The 13,049-nt window shown below is 38.2% G+C and overlaps 1 protein-coding gene across 1 annotated transcript in view; it reads right to left on the bottom strand.

The window, feature by feature from the left end:
• HAPLN1 (hyaluronan and proteoglycan link protein 1) overlaps window positions 1-13,049 on the bottom strand; it is a 79,610-nt gene that overhangs the window by 34,202 nt on the left and 32,359 nt on the right. The window contains exon 3 of the mRNA XM_077138713.1: window positions 1,419-1,544. Coding sequence (XP_076994828.1) covers window positions 1,419-1,518 — 100 coding nt within the window. The 5' untranslated portion in view covers window positions 1,519-1,544. The remainder of the gene's footprint in view (window positions 1-1,418; window positions 1,545-13,049) is intronic.

Below are 13,049 nucleotides of genomic sequence, written 5' to 3'. Positions count from 1 at the left end.
GGCTCACCAGGAATAATTTTAAAAATGTTAGTACAGTTTTAAAATATTGCCATTCCATGGGTGCAGTTTAGAACTAAATGTTTCACATACAGATTATGATATAACAGGTATCTCTCTGCTAATAACTTGAAACTACAGCTAAAGTTTATTTTGCGTAGAATCTAAAACTGTTATTTTTAATAATGGCTAAGTATTATTAGTTTGGGTGAATTGAATTCTGTGACTACAAGTTCAAAGGATGTTACTCCTTACCAGAAATCTCTATGGGCAAATATTTTACAATCTTGTTTTGGGGAAAAAGCTTTGATTCCACTACATACATTGAAGGAAACAGCTGAGTCAGCAGCTTGCAGAGTAGAAGTTATGATTATATAATTCCTTTTCACGGTTCAGCAGTGAAAAAAATGTAGCTGTTGGAAGCAAACAGGACTGAGAAAAGACATATCTAATATAGCTAGACGTAGTCAAATTCAAAATTCTATTTTGGTAGTCAGAACACATCGAGTAAAGAAAGGACTTCTAGGCAGACTTATACCATTGATTGACCTTCACAAGTCATACTTTTCAACAGTGAATGCAGTTTTCTGAGATAACACTTTTGACCTTGAAGATAGAACTTGACGTTTTCTGTCTCTTAGAGAACTTATATTGCCTCTGGTCACCCAAATGGAGTCTCATATAAAATTCATATCATTTTAAACTGTTAAATTTTATAATTCTTGCTTTTAATTATTCAGCATACAGAAGCCAGGGGAGAGAATACAACTGCTTAAGCTCTCTCCTCTTACTGTCTAAGTCTGATAGCTTTCTCAATGCAGGAAGTCCCTCATCTGAAGCTGGGACTGAGGAAATAGCTGCATTGTACTGCAGCCTCAAATCTTACCACAGCTCTCAGCTTTAGGATTCAGCTGAGCTGAACAGAAATACACGGGAACAATGTATTGGTCTATGGGAACTAAAGCTTTACTGAAGAAGACTGTAATGGAGTAAACTACTTTTTCCTCACCCCATAGCTTGCCTGACTTTCATTTTATTTACATCATTTCTCTTAAATGATTAAACAGTCACTCTGAAAGAATGATCTTACATCTGAAGTTTTATTTTGTATTTCTTCCTGCCCCCAAACACATTTAAGTAAACTTTATGCACTCTATTCTTAGAAGATAACAGCTACACTAAAAATCCTCCAACGATTGGCATCAACTCCCCACAGCTGGCCTCTAAAGCCATTCAACTTTGTCCCCAGTTCTTAATAGTAATGCAACATAGCATTGAAAATCCAGGGAGCATGTTCACCAACTAGCAGAAAGGGAAAGAAGTCAATGCAGCAGAACTAAAATTAAGCAGCACTAACCCAGCATCTCAATTTGAAGTAACTTGAAATTAATTTGACTTTCCTAAGAGAATCTGTTTCTTACCTTGGATGTGGATAACTCTTCCATGCTCTAGAGTATAGTTGTCCGACTGCTGATCAGCCCAGCAGATTGAAATCAGCACCAGAAGAAGTAGACTCTTCATCTTTATAGCCAGAAGAATCTTCTTCACTGCGAGAGCATCACATACAAAAAAGGATTGTGAGATTTGGAACCCTTTGGAGTGTTGCACTGCACAACTTATTACCGCCTTATCATCATATAATGGGTCTGTAAAAATATTTAACCCAATCTGTTCAGAAAGTTACTGTAGATGCCTTTGAGAGCTGAAGCCTGCAGCTTTGAACAATTCCAGTTCCCCTGATCTAGTGCAAGTGGCCAGAGGACAAATAGAGTTTAACTCTCTGTTTGCAGAATTGTACATTTAGAAATTTCAAACACTGTAGTTTGGATGTAAATAGTTATAGCAAGTAACAAAGGAATATGTCAAAGATTTAAATAGACTTGAAATTTTTTTTAAGCCTTCTGAATTTGGAGTATAAATTAATAAAACAGCAATTTGATGTGCTTATCTATGAATATTTATCACCCAGTCTAATTAGGAACTGAAACGTAAACCAGGGCAAATAAATAATATCTTCATGAAACTTGACATCATCATTCATTTTACATGTGGCTTTCTAGGCAGGTTAAATTTGTTTGTTCTAACTAGAAAAGAGCACTCCAAAAAAAAAAAAAATGCCGAATAAGTAGAAACGTAGAAACAGCAACACATTTGTTACAGATTCACTTACCATCTTAAACACTGCCTGGGTCTATGGAGAGTAGTTGAAAATTATGCACAAATTAGGTTAGAGTTGTGCATGCTACCACTGCAGTCTCCCTGATTGATTTTTCATTCATTTCTACCTAAAATGCTGATGCACCAGTTTAGAGTCCCAGGTAGGGTCTGTAGTCAGCAGAGCCGTGGCTGCAGGGAATGTCCCTGCCAGCCTCGCAGGGCAATTAGGCAAATGCAAAGCTGAAATAGACAGGCAGGCGCAGCCCAGGTCCTTAGTGAAAGAGGCGGAACCATCACTGGCTGTTCTTTTTTGCAAGACCTACTTCAAAAAAGGGGGTACATCCCCCCTGTCACTGGACGGATCCAAGAATGGACCACAAAGTGATCCCAAGTGATACAAACCTGATGACCTTTGCAGCATTTTTACCAGGCAAGAATCTCAGTGTAGCTCCTGTGTTTCAACGTGGAAGCTGAGGCAAATATTAACAAGGGCACCAGCTTTTTCTCTAATGCACACAGCAGCCTTAACAATACTTGGCTATTTTTAAAACAGAAATTGCACAGTACTGGCTTCTCACACTAATTTGTTTTTTCCAGGAAAGCCTAACTCCCAGGCATACTTATTAAAGAGCTCTATGAGTCTGTTCCTGGAGGTTGGTCTAGGGGCGCCTCCACTCCCATTTACTCGCGAAGTTCCCCAAGTCTCTTGTGGGACCTAAACACCTCTCTGCGTTTTTTCCTAAAAACTGTATTGCTGGGATGCTTATGGTCTCAGTCTTCCATGTTTGTTTTACATCTTTTTGTTTTTTCTTCATTTCATCACAGAAGGAGGATGGCTGAACAGCAAAGTGAGAAACTTACTTTCCTAGGAAACCAAAAGTGCTGCCTTCAGAATTCTACCTCATTTATACTTCATCTGGTTTTCAGAAGGCCCCTTGCTTCTACCTCTGTGGATTTTTCCGAAATGTTTATTTTTTGTTTTCGCTGACTTTTGCATATAGGGATACTGTTAACAAATAATCATTTACCAATTTTGAGGCCAGGACTGTGCTTTGGGAGAGCAAAAATAATAAAGGTGACTGTTTGGAATTTAGCATATCGCTGGGACATAAAATACCAAACCACTGATGATGACGGCAACCCAGCAACAGAGGTGTGGGGTCGTCTCTGCATGAGCAAAGGCAGAGAACTTGCTGGACTAATTTTCACCGTAGCTGGTCATCTATGCTATAATTTTTATGGAGTTGTACATAGATGGAGAGATAGGTAGGTAGGCGTGTAGGTAGACGGATAGTAAGATACAGATGGATACAAACTAACAGTTTCGCTTCCAAACAATACAGTCAAACTGATTTTCATTTACTTCTACCTAAAATATACTACACACATGCACATGTAACATACATCTATTTATCACTATTAATTCTGTACCACGGCATTCAAAATTATACCATTAAGAGTTCAATCTGTTAAGACATTAAATTGTCCAAGGGCCCAATTTTAAAAGGCACACATCCTTGAAGGGAAAATAAATACTAACTGTAATGGTTTCTTTTAACTGAATGTCTACTATTTGCCAAGTACCAAACAAAGCACTTTGTGTATAATGGCTCTTGTACTCCTTATAACGATTGAGGGAAACAAGAATTTCCATTTTTACCAATCCAGGTAATTCCTTTGCTGAAAATCACATATCTAGTAAGTGGCAAAATTGGGATCTGATTTCAAATAAAAGTCACACCTGCTTTGAATTGTACTTATTTTCCTGAAAGAATAACTTAATCTACTGTTTGATTGCCTTTTTAAAATTTAGGATCTTTAACCTGAACACCCAATCAAATTAAAACTCTGTCTCATATTCTATGTAACTATAAACACTGGTTTTTCACTTTAGAAGGTAAGACTTACAAAGAAGAAACCTGTCAGATGGCAATTTTCTTAACATGACTGCACACTGCTTTATCCATAGTTCCACCCTTGCTTTTATATTGATGCCCTGAGCCCTGACTGGTGGCATAAGCATCGAGCAAACACATGGACATGTTCACACGTACACACACTGTCTTTAGGCTGGAAAATCAAAGATGTTCTGCAACTTCGGTGATTTGTGATTAAAGGCATCTATCAGTGAACATTTCGTGAGGACCTGTGGTGGTCTGAAGCTGTAGGCACCCCAGAAACACATGTTCTTAACCCTAATCCATTCCTGCGGGGTGGGCCCATTGTAGGTAGGAGGATGAGGCTTTTTGATGGGGCTACTTCAGTTGAGGTGTGATCTGCCCCATTCAAGATGGGTCTTCATCCTATCACTGGCGTTCTTTCTAAACGGAATGGATACGAAGAAAAAGAAAAAGCCACCAGAAGCAAGAAGGTGGAAGCAACAAAACCTGGAAGAGAAGGAAGGGAGAGACCAGCAGACGCCAAGCATCCCAGCAGCCAGGTTAGGGGAAGACGCATCACCTTGATTTGGACACTTTCTTAGCCTCAGATTGTCAGCAGCCAACTCATTTCATGGTATCTGCTTTCAGCAGCCCAGGAAGCTCAAGTAGTACCCCACGCTGGCTTTGCTACCCTGGCAGCAGAATGAACATCTCACCAACAGACATGAAACTAGAAAGGCAATCTTTGAAGACACAATCTTCTGGTGTCAGAGCAAACCACAAGTCCAGTGCCAGATGCTGCACATTACACTGAGCTCGGAGAGCGCAAGGGCTGTGCTGGGGCCTTGGCATCCCCAGGGGAGAAGGATGCCTCAGGCAAAGCAGGTGGTCAGCGAATGTGGGTTAAGTGAGTGAATTTGACTCCTGGTTATTTTCATTTTGTAATGACGGGTTTTCTAAATAACTTGGTAAAAGTTTTCTGGTTCTGCTATGAGTGAAATTTAGGGACTTTAGGGGATATTTATACAGAAAGCCATTGCCAGTCCTGAATTAATACTTTCAGTTCACAGGCATTGATGGCCTCTTTTTATAGGCTACCAACCCTTGCTTCTGCGAAGCCACAGCTAGCTTCAAATCAAGTCCAAACTGAAGTGTCTGTGTGCACAGTCAAAGACATATGATAGGAACACGGTTTTATTATTCTCCTTTGCTGATAACTGAACCACAATTTAGAAGCAAACTACTCTACTCAAATCAAAATTATAATAGTTTGATAGAAACGCAGACACACTAATACCAACAGCCTAATACCAAGGTGGCCAATTACTATTCTTAGAACATTTACCACGTTAAAATTATTCTTTTGGGTAATAGGGAAATGAAGCCAAGTGTAAGTTATGCATGCTATTTTCTGTGCGGTGAAAGCTAACATATTTTCTGCACTATTATTATATGCCAGGCATGTAATAAATTGAAATAAAAAAATCGAGCCTTCATCCACTTCATTGTTATTTCCTACAACAACTCAAGTGAGGTAGATATATTGTTATACACATTATACAATTGAGGAAATGGGGTCTTAGAGTGGGGAATAACTGTGCGAAGGATACCCAGCATGGAAACCAAGGAGCGGCCATCTGGGCAGTCTGACCCACAGCCTGCGCTCTCACCCACCACTGTTGGGGTCCCAGGCATCCTGAAGAATGAATGGAAAATTATACATGTGAGGAACAGTTAATACAGTAAAGGAGCCAATTACCATTGTTTAAAAGCATAAATATGTTGTTATACGGAGGATGGTGAAGAATTCCTTTTTCCCTCCCTTGAGGACATAATGAAATAAGCCACGTTTCAATTTAGCACTTAAAATTTGGTTTAAAAATTATGAGAAACAATACAAAGGCTATGTTTTGGTTTACTAAAGCTGCTGGAATGTAATATACCAGAAATGGATTGGCTTTTACAAAGGGGATTTATTAAGTTACAAGCTGACAGTTCTAAGGCCATGACAATGGCCAAATGAAGGCACCAACAAGAGGGTACTTTCACTCTAGAAAGGCTGGTCATTTTCTGGGTTTCTCTGTCACATGGGAAAGCACATGGCGTTATGTGCTGGACCTTTGCTCCCGGGTTCCATGGCTTTCAGACCCTGGTTTCAGTGGCCTCTCCCCTGAGCATACGTAGGCCCTCCTAGCTTCTCCAGTGCAAACTCTGGATTTCACCTCTTAGCTTAACATCTCCAAACATTTGTGTCTTGGCTTCATTTCTCTGCTCTTCATGTCAGTTCTCTAAGCATTTTCAGACACCTGTGTCTGTGTGTCTGCTCTCTGTGTCCGATCTGCGCTTTCTCTCCTGCAAGCCTCTTTAAGGACTCCAGTAAACTAAATAAGACCCACCTTGAAAAGGCAGAGTCACAACTTCACAGAAATAATCTAATCAAAAGGTCCCACCCTAAACAGCAGATTTGCCCCCACAAGACTGGATTAGGATGAAAAGAACATGACTTTTCTGGGGTGCATTACAGTTACACACCAGCACAGGGTGCTAGAAATTGACCGAGAAAAGCAATTACAGAATCTTCTTTGATGGAATTACTTTAGAATGGCCTGACTCTTCTCCTCCTTGGTATCGTTTGTCTGTTCTAATGAAAGGTAGAAAGAAGGGCCATGACGGGTGCTTCCTAATTGCTGGCCAATGGTGCGATGAAATGGGGTGAGGAGATCATGAACGCATGCTTCTCATTTGACTACTTCAACTTGAAGAACTAGCCTTTTTTACTAAAGTCACGTTTCTTACCATTTTGCCACTAACACGGCCTTTATTTCATGCAATTATAAATTTGTAGACTTTTTGATTGTAGTGTCTTAATTCTTACTCGGCAGACTGAAATAAATGGCAACCTTATATGCCAACTCCTAAAGTGCTTCATTGGTGGTGGGGACAGTAGGTTTTGTTTTCTGTCTTGGTTTTACAGGTAGGTGAAAAATAGAAGTCAAACTACTGACTAGACGAGGGCGCTAGGACTCAAACTCATGATGCATGGGGAACATTTCACTCCCCTGTGGAGAGACAATTGCCAGTGCCAAGAAGGGGAGGAATATCTAAATCCCAAACCAGGAGGGAATGCGGAATAGTCTGGAATACCCCCAAGGCTGAAGAGAGAAGCTGTGACTGAAAAAAAAAAAACCTTTGTTGAGTTATACAACTACGTCCCCCTCAAGGAGTGGGTCTGCGTGAACTTCAGGGTGAAAGTAGCATTTTCTCCTTCTTGCATTGTTCTGTGAAACACAAGCTAATTGCATGGTTCTGTAGAGCAGCTAAGAAGCTTTTCCAAAGCCCTCAATCTGATGGCCAGCCGTGGACTGCTTATCATTACGACCCTGTTGTGATCTGTCTCTGCTCAGTCAATCGCTTCCTTGACCTTGGCATGATACTTTGGCAGCTTGATAAACGGGAAAAATCCTGGACCAGAAGGATGAAAATGGGAGTTTTTCCTACTCCAGTCTCACAAATAGTGCACCGGATTTCAATTAGTTCACTACAAAATAGGAAAAATATCAACCTCTTCCCAGGGTGAGAAGTGTTTTTTGTTTTTTAACTTTTTAAAATTGTGTAATGGAACATATACACAAAGCAAAGAAAAAAAAAGCAATAGTTTTCAAAGCACTCTTCAACAAATAGTTACAGGACAGATCTTAGAGTTTGTCATGGGCTACCATTCTCTCAGATTTTTCCTTCTAGCTGCTCCAGAACATTGGAGGCTAAAAGGAATCTATCTATATATATATATTTAGCTTTTTGTGAAAAATAACATACATACAAAAAAGCAATAACTTTCAACACAGCACAACAATTAGTTGTAGAACAGATTTCAAAGTTTGGTATGGGTTCCAATTCCACAATTTTAGGTTTTTATTTCTAGTTGCTCTAAAATACTGAAGACTAAAAGAGGTATCAATTTAATGATTCAGCAATCATATTTGTTTGTTAAACCTGACCTTCTCATATAACTTCACCAACATCTTTGATCTTTTGCCCACTCTTTAGGGGTATTTGGGTGAGAAGCGTTTTTGAAAAATATTTTTTTTCTTATTTTTTTTTCCCCATGGGCAGGCACCGGGAATCAAACCAGGGTCTCCAGCATGGCAGGCGAGAACTCTGCCTGTTGAGCCACCGTGGCCCACCCCGAAAAAGTTTTAAAACTACACAAACAAGGTATTGCCATCACACTGCTATGACCCACCCCAAACTTGATTAATTTTTATGGTAAAAAAAAAAAAAAAAAAAGGCAAACAAAGTAAGTCCATCTAATTGGCAGGCTGTTAAGGCTTCTAATAAATCTATTTGGAATGAGCTCAACCAAAAGGTGGTCAGGCATCATCAGCATCGTTTAGAACTTGTTAGAAATGCAAAATCTCTACTGTATCAGAGACTTGGGGTTGGGGCCTGAGAATCTGCGTGTCTAAGAAGTTCCCAGGTGATGCTGATGTATGCTTACATTTGAGAACCACTGGGCTATAAGCTTTAAGGATTACCAGGTTTACTGCATTTTGTATCTATAATGGGCTTCAGAGAGTCCACAAACCCATGGAAATAATACTGTGCCTATGTTCATATTTCTGCTCTCTACTTTTCTCCATTCTTCTTTTTTCCCTACAGTGCACATGTGATTTCAATTGTAATTTTACTTTAAAATACTGGAAAGGAATATATGCAAACATACTAGTTATTTTGTTGAAATAATAAGCAGATGGGTGGGCTTTTCCTCTTTTTTCCAAACTTTTGTCATGTTGCTAAATGTATAAAAATTCAAAAGCCTGAAAAACATGTAATCAGTTTAGAAAAATTTCCATCCCCAAATGGTTAACGATTTTAAAATGTATTTGGCATTAACAGGGATTATCTGCAATGATTCATTTTTTTGTAAATTTGGGATAGCTGCCGTTTTGCTGAAATAGTCTCAGAAACTTTGGAAGACTGGCCCTAGGTCTCTATTCCTTGAGCTCACTCAAGGATGCAGTTCCCTCAAAGCATGGCCTCGGGGCCCACTGCCTCTTTCTGAAGGCGATGTGATTCCCTTACAGGCCCATCGGGAAGTGGGTAGGAATGGGGCAGCAAATGCCAAGAAGGCATGGGGGAATCTTAAAGAGGAGAAACGAAGAGAAGAAAACGTCATTCAAAAATAAGAGGAAGAAACAAATTAAGAGGGAGGGTGAAAAAGAACTAGCGAATGACTAATAAAGGGTGGATATTTGATACATCGTCGCTACATTTGAGGAAATGATGATGCCAAAACCAAAACACATTGTAGTGCAATCCCAGATCCAAGAACTTCTTTAGATGGCTGCTCCAAGAACAAGACTTTGTTATATAGTTTAAACATAATCTTTTCTTGGGAAGATGTGGTAGGGTATGGAGGGAAAAGATTCAGTGCCAGAAACAGAAATGAGCAAAGGGTTCTGTGGATTTTCCAGATTTTTATGTGAGCAATGTATACCAATATATTTGAGCAATATAAAGACACACATTTCAATTTAGTATTTACTGGAGTCCTCACTGCTTGCAGTTATTGCTAAAGGAAGATCTAAGTACATCTTAGCCACTTATATAGAAATGACCACTTTATTGAGATTTACTTAGTTGTGGATATTTCCACTATTTACTTGTGGTTTCTTTTCTAACTAAAGATCTTAGAAACGTTAATGAGTCATAGATTTGTGCCATGCAAATAAAACAAGAGAGGTTGAACTTAGGTTCTCAAAAAAAAAACTGCACTTTTTGAGTCATTTCTCTTCCTTTTCCTCCTCGTATTTTGAAATTGGTTGCTTTCCTTTCCATTTTTCTCCCTAAAATTTCCAGTGTCTTTCTATCCTTTCCTCATTTTCCTTTTATGATTTTATTTCTCCACTCATGAACGTCACATCTCATCCATCTACTGCTACTTAATTATTCTTTTTCCTGCATTTCATTATATTTATTACATTATTTGGTATTTGACATGATCATATAATGAATCATCCAAATGAGGGCACAGAGTGTAGGGGAGACCTATTTATAACTATAATGGTAACTTTTATAACAATATCTGTAACTGTGTTGCGAAAGCTACAAAGGTAAACTGGGGCTATCCGGTGGAGACAGGGAGCTGTGGTTTGAATATAATGGAGAGAAGTTAGAATTTAGAATCTCATTCCATCCTCTGCGCCTTTGTAGCTGTGTGACCTTGGAAGATGTCATTATTTAACACCATCTAGGCCAAGTTGTTTATCCTTCTGTTGGAATGGTTCATATTTTCTGCACCTCATGGCTGTGAATGCTAAATATGGCAAAGACCTACACACATGTCAGTTGATATTGACATTATTTTTCGAGATATCAGATCCTTCCTTCTCCTTACACTGCATTTTAGGATTGTCCTCCTCAGCAAGAACACTTTTTTTTTTTTAACATGGGCAGGCACCGGGAATCAAACCCGTGTCCTCTGGCATGGCAGGCGAGCATTATTGCCTGCTGAGCCACCGTGGCCTGCCCCAAAACACATTTTTAAAGGTATGATATGAAAAATACTTGTGTTTAAGTAGCAATTTAATTCACTCACTGTTTTGGCTGGTTGCTCTTCATAAGCTCTCTCTTAGAGAATATCGACAGGGTTGGGACAAACTCCCTTCACCTAAAGTACACTTGCACAAATTGCTTATTGGTCCAACTGAAACTGTTTTAGATAATCCTTAAGATAAGCGTTAGATTTCTCTAAAACCAGGTTTATGAAACGGTTCAGCCACTGCAGAACCCTTGCTTGTTTATTGATGTTCTAAGATGAAAATGAAAGGCATATCTGAATAAAAGCACACACTTTGGTGTTTATAGTGTTCAATTCTCCATCCTTTTTTTATTTTATTGAACACCTAAGGTGTTTAGGGAAAACAGTTCACATGCATTCTAACAAGCGTTAAGACCACAGTTTCATGTCTCTAGGTAACTAGCAGTCTGATAATGCTGAAAGAACAAACACATGAAACACATATAATATGATTTTAACACTCTCAGGTCATAAGCTACATGAAGCCCTAAACTTTTTCTAAAGTTGACATTTAAAAGTTGTGACTATCTCATTCAAGGTTGATTTGCATGCTATACCTTCAGTTAGAATTTTATCCTCTTATTCCATTCACTTTGATGTTGGGGGTGGAATTAACAGATATAAAGGGGTATGATTGTATATTTCTTTTGCATCTTGACTCATTTCTCTATCCTGAAAAGAGGGGGAGTTTGGGGCAGAAGATAGTCACATGTACCCTTGGGCAGAGTAAGCGGTGTCTTTCCAATTTTACAAGGTATCCTCTTTAACCAGGAAGCCCTTCAGATGGAGTTTCAGTGGACCAGCAGTTGTCAAAACCCAACCATGTGACAGGAAGGAAAAGGCATATTGCTACTAAAGTAGAAAATGGACTTCCCTGTCTTTGTGCCTTCTCAGTGCCTGGTGCATGTGAGGCCACATCACATAAAAAAGAGCAATTCGTTTTGAATTACGTATTTAAAATGTGTGGGTTTTTTTCCCTATGCATTAACATGAGCAATAAGAACGACTCTCTTTCATTTCATGCAGGGAAAATTTAAGACCTACTGGAGTTTCCAATATTCTAGTTCTAACTCTAGTAGCTAGTTCACCGGCTGTCAGAGAGAAACTGGCATAATAGATAGGCAAGGAAACTTATGGTCTCAGAACCCTAGAGTGTAGTAACAGCTGCTACGGTAGCTTTGGCCTGTTTCTGTGAGTCCTGTCTACATTCTGTCTGCAGGAGTTCTCAGTGTCTTCTCAAACGTCTTTTAGCAACATGAAATTTCTAGGTTTTCAGAGGGCATGTCCTCCATAATTAATAGTTTGCTTCTCAACCAGATAGTTGAAGAAGACAATAAATACATGTTAAGCAATGCACGCTGATGACAATGGTGATATTAAAAAAAAGAAAAGAAAAAAAATCTTATCTTCCCTTTTGTTTATTTTCACAGCCTCCCCCAAATTACAATATTATCACAAAACATTAGAAACTAGACTATAAGTAATAAAGATATGAGGTTGTGGTGCTATTAAATGCATCTTTCATAGACTGTAGAAGAAAACATTCATTTTCCATCATTACACAGGAAGAAAATAATCAAAAATAAAATCATCTCATGGACAATTCTTAAGAGACAATTAAATCTGTTAGAATATAAATGAGCAATGCTACCACTTCTCAAGCTATAATTTCTTTGTAGTTTAATATGCTAAATGCTGCCATGGTATATTGGCTTTATAGTAATCATCAAATTATAGAACTAGTAAGTCCACATGTTAGAGGTAATTTTGATTATATTAAATTTCACTAAATTTTTTCTTGTTTTGGCCTAGAATAATTTCTCAAGAAACAAACAAACAAAAAAAGGTCACACACATGTTAAAGCTTAAAACAAGCAAACAACAAAAAAACAAACAGATAAAAAAAAAGAAAGATAAGCATTCTCTAAAGAATGAATAAGCATATCTTTTTCTATAAAGAGTAAGCTTTCAAGGCATACTTGTACAGGAAACTATAATTCTGTATATTCAATCTTCCTTGATTCCATGGTCAAGAATTTCAGCAGCATCAATCACAAAGCATTATATTTAATAATATAAAATTAGATATTGAAAATATATTTTGCTTAATGTGTAAAATGAAATGATTTATTGTTATCAGTAATAGTAAATGGTTTTAGAAGACTGACTGATAAAGAATTTCACACTAAATTATGAACTATACAAAGACAGACATGTCTTTTTCTCTGGTGAAATGCAAATTAAATAGGTATTTTATATTTATTCCTTCTAGTCTCTTATATTCTGGTGCAGCTAGAAGGAAAAATATAAGAAGATGGTATGGTAGCCCATGACAAACTCTGGGATCTGTCCTGTAACTACATGTTGAAGAGTGCTTTGAAAACTATTGCTTTTTTCTTTCTTTGCTTTGTATATATGTTATAGTATACAATAAA

Source organism: Tamandua tetradactyla, chromosome 21 (genome assembly GCF_023851605.1).
Source record: "Tamandua tetradactyla isolate mTamTet1 chromosome 21, mTamTet1.pri, whole genome shotgun sequence".
NCBI lineage: Eukaryota > Metazoa > Chordata > Mammalia > Pilosa > Myrmecophagidae > Tamandua > Tamandua tetradactyla.
This window is presented reverse-complemented; position numbering and strand designations above follow the sequence as displayed.